We start from the raw sequence: 12,646 nt of genomic DNA, 5'->3' as shown, positions 1-12,646 counted from the left end.
TATGATGATTTGCTGCTCAAAAAACATTTTCTTATTATTGTGAAAACAGTTTTGCTACTTTAATATATTTTCTTGTGAAAACCATGATCTTTTTTTATTCTTTGATGAAAGTAAAGTTAAAAAGAACAGCGGTTATTTACAAACCAAAATCATTTGTAACATTATAAACGTATTTACTGCCACTTTTGATCAATTTAATGTGTCCTTGCTGAATAAAAGTAGACTATTAATTTCTTTAAAGAAAAAAAAAAAAACTTCTGACCCCAGTCAACTCACTTAGCCAATATTTTACACTTTGCAGATTAACATCAAACTACTAAAACAATCTTATAAGTAAGCATTGGCAATTGGCATATGTCGACATTATTCTGAGTCGTGTTGTTGTTAAATGCAAAGTTCTGTCATTAAACTCTAGATGGCGCAGGTTAATAGTCCTTAACTCAATCTGCTTATAATCACATCACATCATTCTCTATAGGGCACAGCTGATTGGTTCCTGCTGTATCAGTAGCCAATGAAATCGCTGCTCAATGAATACTGGTCAGCATTTGCTGTAGCAGTTGCAGTGCGCTTTCAGAAACCCTCCACCTTCCCCAGCTCCACCTGCAGATCTGATACAGGTAATTCATGTATGCAATATTGTACAGCAGCAGCGTGTCTTGTATGTATTGGCAGTAGAGTCCCGTACTCGCTCTGCAGCAGCAGCAATAACAGATAGCAGATCTATTCCACCAAGACCAAACCTATCAACGGTGTCATATCCATTAGTCAAACACAAAACACAACAGAGTTGTCGTGCCAGAAATGAGTTTCTTCCTATGTTACAGTGTGAACTGTCACGTCTGCTGCTCCAGTAATATCTGTGTGTGTTGAACGTGGTTTCCCAACACTGTCTGTGCATCTAGGGAAGAGAGCATGGCACATATCAGAGCCAAACGGGTCAGAAGTGTCTGATGCGGCAGCATATCTACAGTGAGTCCATTACCCAACATTCATCTGCCTTCTCACCTCATGCAAGCAGCCTCATGAGAGCCACAGCAATGATGATTCTTACTCCATTTTAAGGATGTGCTTGAGTTGGGATATTACTGAAAGTGAAAGGTCAGCATGTTGCTGTTCAAAAACTCCATATTAATGCAAAATCTGATGCAGTGTTTATAACCTGTTATTGAAGGAAAAGATATTGCAGTAGCTTAAATGATTATTGGCATTAATGGCATATTGTGTTCTGCTTTTGAACTATCGATAACTTACTACAGCACAAAAAGTCCTAACCAAAAGCTCATTATTGCTTAGACATTTTTTTTTTGAAGAAATTCCCCTTTAAACTTCATAAATACAGCATCATACCATTGAATCGCCTTAATGTTAATTAAAAAAAGAAGAAAAAAAAGTGAATACAAAAATAAAAAAGATTAAAAAGAAGAAATATTAGGTAACACTTTATTTAAATGTGTCATTGTTACAATGTAATTATACATTTAAGTACTGATTAATATTAATTAACTACATGTACTTACTATAGGGTTTGGGTAGGATTAGGATTTGATTGAGGGTTAGTTGCATTTAATTATGCGTAGTTTACTGTTATTACTATGGTAAGTACATGTAACGACGGTGTAAGCCCGTCTAAATTGGCCCAATGGAGGTGTTATGAATGCTCCGAGACACGAAGATTGATCCAAACGCAGCTTTATTAAATAAGGGTAATCCAAACTCGTAATCCAGTAAACAGGCAGTGGTCAAGGCAGGCAGCAATAAACAGAGTCCAATAAACAATCCAGATAGGGGCAGGCAGAACAGAGTCAGAAACGTTAAACAGTCCAGGGTCAAAAACAGAAAACAAACACGGGAAAAACACTCAGAAATGCAGACTAACAGTACAACAAGACTTCGCGATGAGTGAATGTGAAAACCAGGTATTTATGGTGTGAGTGAAACAAGGTGATGAGAAACAGGTGAAAGAGATGAGTGCTGATGAGTCCGGGCAGTGCGTTATGGGAAATGTAGTGTTTGAAGGAGTGATCACAGTCTAGTGTGGAGTGGCCCCTGGTGGCTCTCGAAGGCACTCCAGCTGGTAAACGTTACAGGAGGTTTTCCGATAGAACGGGTGAAGGTATCTGCGTGTTCCTGTCTTTCCGCGTGGCAAAGTAATTTAATTCCATTTAAGCTTTTATCTGACTCCATTTTATACCTGACTCCATTTTATCACAACCTCGAATTTAGGTTAGATCGCCAATTGGTTATTGGTCAATTATATAACAGTTCAGCAATACATTTGATTGTTAGACAGAAACTTCTTTCACATGGAAACATTTGCAAACAATGGGAATTTGCATTCAGAGTTTACACCTTTTTGGGAGCAGAATGCCATTTGTCTGGAGGACCCACCCCTTATAGGTGCAAGTTATCTCTAAACTCTTAAGAACTTTATTACCTTTTGGTTTACTTCTTTGGGAAGTCATTTGTACCAGTCGCACTGAGACATTTCAAATGATACCAAATATGTATAACACTGTATAATAATTATTCACACTAAACCATATAGATGTTTGGGTGAATATCTGGTGATCTCAGCATGAGAGAGAGTCAACATGGGGGAGGTTATTGACTCTGGGATGCTAGTTTCTCAAGAGAGAGTCAAATGTTAATTTCCAAGAAGGTCCTTTGTCTTCTCAGTAGTAGTCGTTCCTCAACCAGACTTCCCGGCATTTAAGTGTTACCAAATTGTATTCAATTGAACAGCTCATTTTTTATTTGAAATACAATTTCTTTCTTTTTTTAAGCAGTTAAGAACCATATTAGCTTGCAATGCATTATATTATTGTTTCTCTTATTCATCAGGCTTGTTAATATAAGAGCATGACCAGAGGGCAGTGGAGTAAAGGTTATCACTGCGAATGATGTGGCGTCTCTTATCATAGTCTAATTTCCTGTCTTAAAACAACAAACAGTATTTACCTTACCGTTATAGTTTTCTGACAGAACATTTCTGATGCACCTTATGTTCTTTTTTCTTTTTCTTTTTTTACTAATGTAACACTTAAGGTACACTATTAAGTGTACAGTATTACTATTTTTATTTGCACATTGTATGCTGGAAATACTGTTCTTTTTGGACACATACCACGGTAATACCATTATTCTTTAAAGTATCCTGAATCCATTACCTTAGCCTTCAGGGTCACATGAACTAAGAAATGTTTCTTAATTGCAAAGCAGCATATTAGAAGGATTTCTGAAGGATCATGTGACACTGAAGCTGAAAATTCTGCTTTGCATTACATGAATTAAAATATTCTAAATAGAAAACAATTCTTTCAAACTGTAATATTTCTCAATATTACTGTTTAACTGAATTTTTCCATTAAATAAACTCAGTGTTGGTGAGCATAGGAGACTTTTTTCAAAAACGTTCTAGCTATAAAAGTACCATGGTACCACTACAGTACATTTTTGAATGCTTTTAGACCTTTTGCTTATGTTTTTGCTTATAGACCTATTCCTCACATGTCTGTGTTTACGTCTCATATCATCTGCCTTTATCTGGATAATCCAGACCTGTTTGTTGTTAAACATTACACTGTAACTTATTTTACCGCTCCACACTCCTCACGTAGAGTGCGTTTTATGGCGTTTTCATGTGACCACCAGCACACAGGTTTCCTCCACTGTCTTTGTGTAACTTGGCAGACAGGGTTCATCATCTGGTCAGCAGACCCGGAGTCACTCACCGCTCACATGAAGCAACTTGGACAAAAGTTGCATCTGCTTTCCAGCCTCATGAATATTCATGTATTGTGGGCGTCGACCTTTGCCCACTGGCCTTAAATAGGCAGAGCATCTGTTCCTGCAGCACCCACTGAAACTCTGAGCATAAGGAGTTATCACCTAAACGGGTTCTTCTACGTCTTGCAAGTAAGTATTTTATATATTATAGATCAAATGGGACATTTCATGTCATTTTATTATAGTAAAATAGGCCTACAGTTTTTAGAAAGCTCACATTTGATGGTTTTCATTGAAATAATTGTTTCTTAATTTTTTTTTTTTCTCAGTTACGTACATTTTATGTCTCATATTAAGTTGCTAAATTAGAGTTTATTAGATTATTTTAGTGTCATATGTGTTACCATGATGGGGTTTTGTATCTGACACTGTGACTTTCTTTATTTTGATTCACATTTACTTGATTTTTTTTTATTTTATTAATAATGTTGCCTAGTCTTTATAATCTGTTTTAAGGTGGTTGGCAGTAGTTTATATAAAAAATAAAAAATATATTTTATTAATTTGGTATAGCCCAGTTAATGAAATATTCATATTTGTTCTGTGAATTCGTATTCAATATGCAAAACTTAAAATGTTGGGTAACACTTTACAATAAGGTTTCATTTGTTAACATTAGTTAACTACATCACTTAGCATGAACTAACAATGAAACGCATTTCTACAGCATTTATTAGTTAATGTTAAAATCAAACATTGTATCTTAACATTATTGAACCTGAACTAAGATGAATTAAGTTGTATTTTTGTTAATTAATGTTGACAAAGATTAATAAGTACTGTAAGGAATGTATTGCTCATTGTTAGTTAATAATAATTCAGGCATCAACTAACCTTAACTAATGGAACCTTATTGTAAAGTGTTACCAAATGTTGCTTTCAGGCTTATTTTCTTAAAGGGATAGTTCACCCAAAAAGGAAAATTCTGTCATCATTTACTCACCCTAAAGTTGTTCCAAACCTGTATGAATTTCTTTCTTCTTCTGAACATGGGGTGAACTATCATATAAAATTTTGAGTTTATTTCATGAGATACGAAAAGAAACTGTTTTGCGAACAGCGTTTAATGTTGATTTTAAGATAAGCCTTCATACTAGCAGTAGGCTACTTATAAATGCAATTCAGTTGATTGTGTTATATTTTCATTTCGTGACCTTTGACGCTCTTGTTTCCTTTCACAGAAGTAACACAACTGAAAATGGCCATGCATGAGATCATCCCTTTTGCTAAGGAGATGCTGAGGTCCGGTCCCTCCAAAGGCTGCCTGAAGGTCTACCTAGTGGGCGGCACGTTCGCCGTCCTGGGAATGGTGAGCGGTGTAGTGCAGGTCGCCGCTTCCCTCTTCCCTGATCACGAGGAGCCGGATTTCGGGATGCTAAAGGTGCAGGAGATCATAACAGAAAAAGAGCAGGTCCAGGAGCCACAAACCATCATCCCTGAAGATGATGAAATGGATGCTGCGATGGAGGCCAAGGCTAAGGAACTGCCCTTCAGACAGAGGCGGATGAGTTTCAGAGCTCATGCTTCATAATGCTCGCGCCCTGCTGCTGTTTATGCCTACATGACAAAAAGCTGAGCCAAAATGAAGTTCTGCTTGTGCACTGACCCGTCATGAGGAACCGTATGGACCCAGTTATTGTACTCAACGCTGCAGAGCAGCACGGAGAGGGAAACGACTTGATAGTTTACGACTGTTACGTATGTCTGTTCAGATGGTGTAATGATTTTTTTATCAGATGATAACTATTTATAAAGGATGTATAAAAGTCATGTGTAGAGTGTGTGCTAACTTTTACTGCCATTAAATAAATTCACATTTGCTCAATCTCTGCATCACTCTGTCGTACTGTAAGATGATACTTTGATTCTGCATCAAATGAGGGTGTTTTGTTGTTAATGTCATATTAAGAGTCTTCTCTCAGTTGTGCTTTTTGTGGAATTAATTCATTTATTATTACATAAACATGCTTGCATATGCATAAGGAGGAAAATCGGATAAAGGAATCTTCTCTGTTCGCTCTGAAAATAGTTTCTTTCAAGCCAAAAAAAAAAAAAAAAAGTGATGGTGATTAAAATATGCTACAAATACACTAAAAAATAAAGAAAGTTTGTCTATGTAGGGAATTACACCTTTTCAACCTTATAATTATAATTATAATTATTATGAATGCACTGATAACACTTTTTACAGAACAAGTCCGATACCGACACTTTAATTGTTGGTATACTTGCCGATACCGATACCTGTATTTTCACTGCATTTGTAATTATGAATCATATTAGTTGGCTTAATTTGTTCAGCAAATTTTCTTGCTTAATTAAGCCTAAGCCTTAATTAGTTTCTGTTACTTTCACTCTTCATTATATTGCTCTATCATATTTTCATTTAATTGCACAGCGCATATTCAGAGCTGTTTCAGCAGGGCTCAGTGCTAAGGACTGTGTCAGTGGTTCAAATGTTTAGATACTATTGAAATATCACAATTCTCTAGTATTTAGATACTACATAACTGTAATTAATGTGAATTTAAAACATTATTAAAGACAAGTAAGCAGTCAGTAAAACAATAAGAAGAACAAATAATCAGGTTATAAATAGCACAAATAAATACAATAGAACAAAGTAATCAAATGTGAAATATCATTGTATATTAATCACTGTATAATTTTGGTGTCGTTTTTCAAATCAGCTCGCGCACCACTATAAAGATGTTACTAAATTGCATTTAATATTCCACTAATTAGATACATTTACTTCATAGACAACTTTCTTTTTATTTTTATCCCCATTATACTCTCTGTTGTAAGTGGACACAAACACTGTAGGCTACACACACTGCGTAGTATCGGTTGTTGGTATTGGAGCATTTTTATGAGTAGGCTACGAGAGCGCAGTATCGGGCCCGATTCCAGTATCGCTATCGCATCCCTATATTATTATTATTATGGCTAGACTATGCTTCAGAATTCATAATCCAAGAACTCATAATCCAAAACATTATTTGTGTTAGAAAAACATTTTTATGTTTTTTTCTCACACAAATAATATACTCAAACAACACTACCAACAATAATAACAACCACATTTATTACAATTCTAGTCATTTTTAAGAGAAATAATCTAATTTAAAACATGTATTTTTTAATGACTTTCCTCGGCCGTGCCTTTATTTTGAAAGCAAAGCCGGAACCGGAAGTGAGGCCCGGGCTTCTTTAGGAAGTAAACAAACCCAGGACAGCTCAGACTTAGAGTTAGATTTACCGGACAAATTGTCGTGCTGTGATCGTGTTTCTTATTGTCAAGCAAACAATGTGAGTACAGTTGTATGACACACTTTAACTCTCTGTTCTCTTCAACAAACATTCTCATTCTGTCGTTTAATCACTGCCAAATCTGAGAGAAACTGTTTATCACGCGACATTTCTGACACATCACGCTGCTGTTCTCCTATCACTCTCTGTGTGATATTTGCAGTACATGACTCTGAACTTGTTCTTGTTGGATTCATTACTTAATTTTAAGTACAAACATTTCACATCTGCAAACATGATTCATTGGCTTCAGTGTGTATAGGTGAGTAAATACATAAGCACAACACTACCCATAATCACTGTTAATGACATTAGCTACCATGAGAGAAAATGATACACAGTTTCAACATCAATCTATCTATCTATCTATCTATAAATAATATGGTCTCAGATCATACCTGGGAAATAGGAACGTTTTATTAATTTAAAAACATAATAATTAACCAAATAAGCAAATTACTATTGTTACTGTGTGATAGATTTGACAGCACTTTTTGGTTACACTTTATTTTAAGGTGTCATTGTTACAGTGTAATTATATATTTAAGTACTGAGTAATAATGATTAACAACATGTACTTACTATAGGGTTAGGGTAGGTTTAGGGTTAATTGCATGTAATTATGTATAATTTACTCTTATTACTATGGTAAGTATATGTAACAAGGACACTGTAAAATAAAGTGTTACCCACTTTTTAACGTTATTTTGGTTTTAGCCACCACACATTTAAACCGTTTGAATGTAATCCTATATTCATGTACTATTAATTATTATTAAAAAGTTATGCTAAGTGTGTTTATTTTGATTGTGTCATATTAAATGTTCATTTTAAGCACTTCCCCTTGTCACAACTGATTTTGTGATCATTGATGTTGTGAATTTTATGATGTGTTTTAGGTCTTGCGTATGCGATAGATAAACGGCTGCGTCATCACTGAGTGTAATACAGCGCATCATCATGTCAAGGAAACAGTCAGGAAAGCCCATAAAGGGAAACAGGAAGTATGAATTGGAGAGGAAGAGAGACGAGCGGGCGGCCCGTCGGGCTCTGGCCAAAGACAAAAAGAACAGACCTCCAGGAGGGGAAGATGGAGAGGAGTTTGTCAGCTTCTCCAACCAGCTTCAGGCTCTGGGTCTCAAACTCCGAGAGGTGCCTGGAGACGGGTATGTGTGGGCTTTTTTGATCACAGGACGATTGTGATGATGACCATATACGGTTCTTTAAGGAGCCGGGCCTCTGTTTCTCATGTTGTCCCGCAGTAACTGTTTGTTCCGGGCTCTTGGAGATCAGCTGGAGGGACACTCGCGGGGTCACCTGCATCTGCGGCAGGAGACGGTGCAGTACATGACCACGCACAGGCAGGACTTCGAGCCCTTCGTTGAAGATGAAGTGCCGTTCACACAGCATTGTAAGAGAAGTCTCGAAAGTGTGTGTGTGTGTGTGTGTCTGTTGCCATAAATCCTCTTCTGGTCAAAATAAACTGGACTAAAATAATCAGATTGCATTGCAACTCGCATAAACTTCAGAAATGACTGTTAATCGTTAATTAATTAGTGGTGTTTGCTTAGTCAAGCATCACTATCAATATTGCTCATACTTATGGTTTATACTTTGAAAAAATAACTTGTCCCACATTATTTGTACTACAGTGACTTAAGCCACTTTAAAACTGTTAAAAAACATTTAGGTTAATTGAAAAAAATAAACGTTAAAAGGATAGTTTCGAAACACAAATGAAGATCTTTTCAATGAAATCTGAGAGTTTCTGGCCCTCTGTTGACAGCTTTGCAACTACAACATTTTTACGCTTCAAAAAGTTCATAAAGAGATCTCTTTATGATCAACTTTTTCAGCTGGAAAAAATAATAATTCTGAAAGTGATTCCAATGATATCGTTCCTCTGTGCCGTTCATCATTATAGTTGTGACATGGACTATTCTTTTAAATTTAGATCTAATTAAAACAAATAAAACTGACAAAAATAAATGGTAAAATTCCAAAAATGGGGATATGGAAATATGGAAAAAAAATTCCATGGAAAAATGGAAAATGGAAGTGGGAAATAAAAAAATAACTCAAAATTGTAACACTGTATTGATGATACAAAAAAAAAAAACAATGTTAAAATACAAAATAAATCAAGTTATAACTTAATATATATATATATACTAAATGTGAGTGCTGTGTTATCCAGCTATTCCAGTGAATTCCTGCAGGAAAGCTCAGTTATGTCATTGAAGAAATCCTTGTGATTTTTCTCTCTCTCAGTGTCGAACCTCTCCCAGCCGGGCATGTTTGCCGGTAACGACGCCATCGTGGCCTTCGCTCGCAGCCAACAGTTGAAAGTGGTTATTCATCAGCTGAACGCTCCATTGTGGGAGGTGATGGAGCATTAACGTATTTGATTCATGTGAGTCTAAAGTGTGTCGTTATTAATGCTTTTTTTTCTTGCCATTTAGATAAATGGTACAGAGAAGCCGTCATGCCGTGAGCTACACATCGCATATCGCTATGGAGACCATTATGACAGCGTCCGAAAGATCGGAGACAACTCGGAGAGTCCGGCACATCTACGTATAGAGGTCTGTCTGCTGAACAAACATCAGACACACACACAGCCGTTCAAAAGTTCTTGATCGGTACGATAAAAAAAAATAAAAAAAAAGTCTCTTATGCTCACCAAGGCTGCATTTATTTGATTAAAAATACAAAAAAATAGTAATATTGTGAAGTATTATGACAATTTAAAATAACTGTTTCCTTTTTTAATATATTTAAAAATGTAATTTATTCCTGTGATCAAAGCTGAATCTTCAGCATCATTACTCCAGTCTTCAGTGTCACATGATCCTTCAGAAATCATTCTAACATGATGAATGATTTTACATTCTAACATGTAAAATGTCTTTACTGTAACTTTTGATCAATTTAATGAATCCTTGATGAATAAAAGTATTGATTTCTTTTATTTATTTCCCCCCAAAAATAAAATAAGTTCGTACTGACCCCAAACTTTTGAACGTTAGTGTTTAATGTTACAAAATCTTTCTATTACATATAAATGCTGTTCTTTTGAACTTTATATTCATCAAATAATCCTGAAATACAAATTTAAATAACTGTTTTCAACACTGACAATAATGAGAAATGTTTCTTGAGCATCAAATCATCATGATTTCTGAAGGATCATGTGACACTGTAATGATGCTGAAAATTCAGCTTTGATCACAGGAATAAATTACTTTATGTTATTAAATATTCACATAGAAAACAGCTGTAAATTGTAATCATATTTCACAATATTACAGTTTTTTTTTCTTGGTGAGCAGAAGAGACTTCTTTTAAAAACATAAAAAATATGTACATGAACCAAATATGGACATTTTGTTGTTGTTACCATTCAGAAATGTGGGGTCAGGTTTTTTTGGAATGATATGAATATTTTTCTTCAGCAAGGACATATTAAATTGATCAAAAGTGACAGTAAGATTTCTATCTCAAAAGATTTCTGTCTCAAATAAATGCTGTTCCTTTGAACTTTCTATCCATCAAATTATCCTGAATTATTATTTTTTTTATTAAACAATTATTTAAAAATTGTTTCTTGATCATCAAATCATCATATTAGGATCACGTGACACTGAAGACTGAAGTAATGATGCTGAAACACAGCTTTGATCACAGGAATAAATAAAAAATTTAATTATATAAAAATAGAAAAAATTTTTTTTTATTATTATTATACAAATTATATATTTTTTTAATCAAAGAAATGCAAAAGAGTGAAAATGTGAGCAGAAGAAAAAAAATCTTACCAACCACAAACTTTTGATCCTAAGTGTATGTAGTGTAAGTGTAGTGTGACCCTCGTTATGATTTACTAAGCTCTTATCATGTGACTTTCTCAATCTTTTCTTTCGATAGAGTCTGAATAATTCCGGACGCTTTGGAGAGGGTCAGAAGGATAAGTCGAGAGGTGCCTCTCCCTCGCGCTCTCTCTCTGAAGATGAAGAGCTGATCTTGAGCGATCTCTGTGCCGACAGTCCGTCCATTTTTAATTCAGTTTTAATTCTGTTTCCCTTCACTCCCAACATGCTCTCACCACTGTTTTTTGTGTCCGCAGGTCAATCAGACAATCTAAGTCAATCAAATGACACATCACAGATGTGCCTCAGTGATTGGCTGGAGTCTGAACAGAACAACCAATCATCACAGAGAGATTCTGCTTCAGGGACACAGCCTTTATGTCAAGGCATGCAGGCTGAATGTAGTGAAATCATATCGCCAACAGAGGGCAGCATCTCACACAAACCCAAGGTAACTCAGATAGTTTTGAATGATAAAAATGTAATATTTGAGATTCTCAGCTGAAAATAATAAAGTATTTGTGTATTTGTATCCTTTTTAGCTCTCTAATAAACAACGGAAAGAGCAACAGCGTCTAGAAAAGAAGAAACGGCAAGAGGAGAGACATAAACAGAAGGTTTTACAGGGCAAAGGGTCACATGACCAGAATCAGAACGGACCTGAAGCCGTTACTCTTGTTCCAGCGCTCAACACCCTGAGCATCTAGAGCAAATATGAACCCTGATCAGTGTTGCTCAGTTTTGGGTGGTCCGTACACTGTGTAATGATCCAGTCTGAATGTACAGGAACTGTGTTGTGTGATTGAGCGCGTGTTTCTTTAGCATGAGGATGGCATTGAGATACGTGGAGCTGTACGCTGTGCTTGAGATTGTTGGTGGGTGAATTTTTTTTTTTTTTTTACAGAACATAGATTAATTAACCCTCATTAATGTCAGCCGACCCATCGGAGCTCAGCCAAAGAACACTTGGAAAGGGATCTGAAATATTGAGAGGAGAAAGAGTATAAGATTAATGACGGACCCCTATTTAAACCGGTTGGGGAATTTTTGATTCATTTGTTTAAAAAACTTTCGGTTCTGCCCCTACTTTCAGTTTTTGAAAGCTACTTAAGAATAGAGCATTCAAATAATCATGGTTTAGCGTTTCATTTCCAGACAGTTGGGTGACTTCATATTCTGCAATGAAATCCTATAAATAAACTTTTCAAATGGGATTTAAATCGTGTGGTATTCAAATTTTATTCACGACAAGGGTGAATTTTCAGGATCTCACATTTCACCTCAAAATATAAATCATATTTTGCTTAAAGAAAATGCTATGAAGCACTATTTAGAGTTTTTGCATTTTATGACAAGTGCTTTTATCATTCCTTTAACGTAAAGAATGTACACTTTTTTTTTAAACTATAACATTGTAAACGACTGCATTACAGGAATGAGAATCTAATGGGGGAAAAAAAACTTTAAAACATTGCATTAATTTAGGTGGAAATGTGCTTTATTGTCATGCAAATAATAGTTAATGGATAATAAAAGGCTTAATTTTCTTTATGCAGAAATATTATTTGTATTTACTATGGGGTGAAATGTGACTCATTTGCCTTGAGCAAGGGAAATGTGCTCTTTAAAAAAAACTATACACTCACCTAAAGGATTATTAGGAACACCATACTAAT

The 12,646-nt window shown here is 35.4% G+C and overlaps 2 protein-coding genes across 3 annotated transcripts; both read left to right on the top strand.

Moving 5' to 3' along the window:
* The first annotated feature begins 2,893 nt into the window (after positions 1–2,893).
* On the top strand, positions 2,894–5,614 carry g0s2 (G0/G1 switch 2). Its single transcript, XM_084427508.1, has 3 exons — positions 2,894–3,131; positions 3,694–3,918; positions 4,971–5,614. Exon 3 carries the CDS (start codon positions 4,988–4,990, stop codon positions 5,318–5,320), a length of 333 nt encoding a protein of 110 aa, XP_084283634.1. The 5' UTR covers positions 2,894–3,131; positions 3,694–3,918; positions 4,971–4,987; the 3' UTR covers positions 5,321–5,614.
* Positions 5,615–6,982: 1,368 nt separating this feature from the next.
* On the top strand, positions 6,983–12,184 carry otud3 (OTU deubiquitinase 3). Of its 2 annotated transcripts, none has more exons than XM_084427506.1 (8): positions 6,983–7,101; positions 8,001–8,267; positions 8,364–8,512; positions 9,373–9,485; positions 9,564–9,686; positions 11,029–11,146; positions 11,228–11,421; positions 11,513–12,184. In XM_084427506.1, exons 2-8 carry the CDS (start codon positions 8,062–8,064, stop codon positions 11,675–11,677), a joined length of 1,068 nt encoding a protein of 355 aa, XP_084283632.1. In that variant the 5' UTR covers positions 6,983–7,101; positions 8,001–8,061; the 3' UTR covers positions 11,678–12,184. The 2 variants fall into 2 exon arrangements, with proteins under 2 accessions (XP_084283632.1, XP_084283633.1); XM_084427507.1 differs by having other exon boundaries at positions 6,985–7,363.
* The last annotated feature ends 462 nt before the right edge of the window (positions 12,185–12,646 follow it).

Source organism: Rutilus rutilus, assembly GCF_951802725.1.
Source record: "Rutilus rutilus genome assembly, chromosome: 13".
NCBI classification, from domain to species: Eukaryota; Metazoa; Chordata; class Actinopteri; order Cypriniformes; family Leuciscidae; genus Rutilus; species Rutilus rutilus.
Note: the sequence above shows the minus strand (reverse complement) of the source record. Positions and strands in the feature narration are given on the sequence as shown.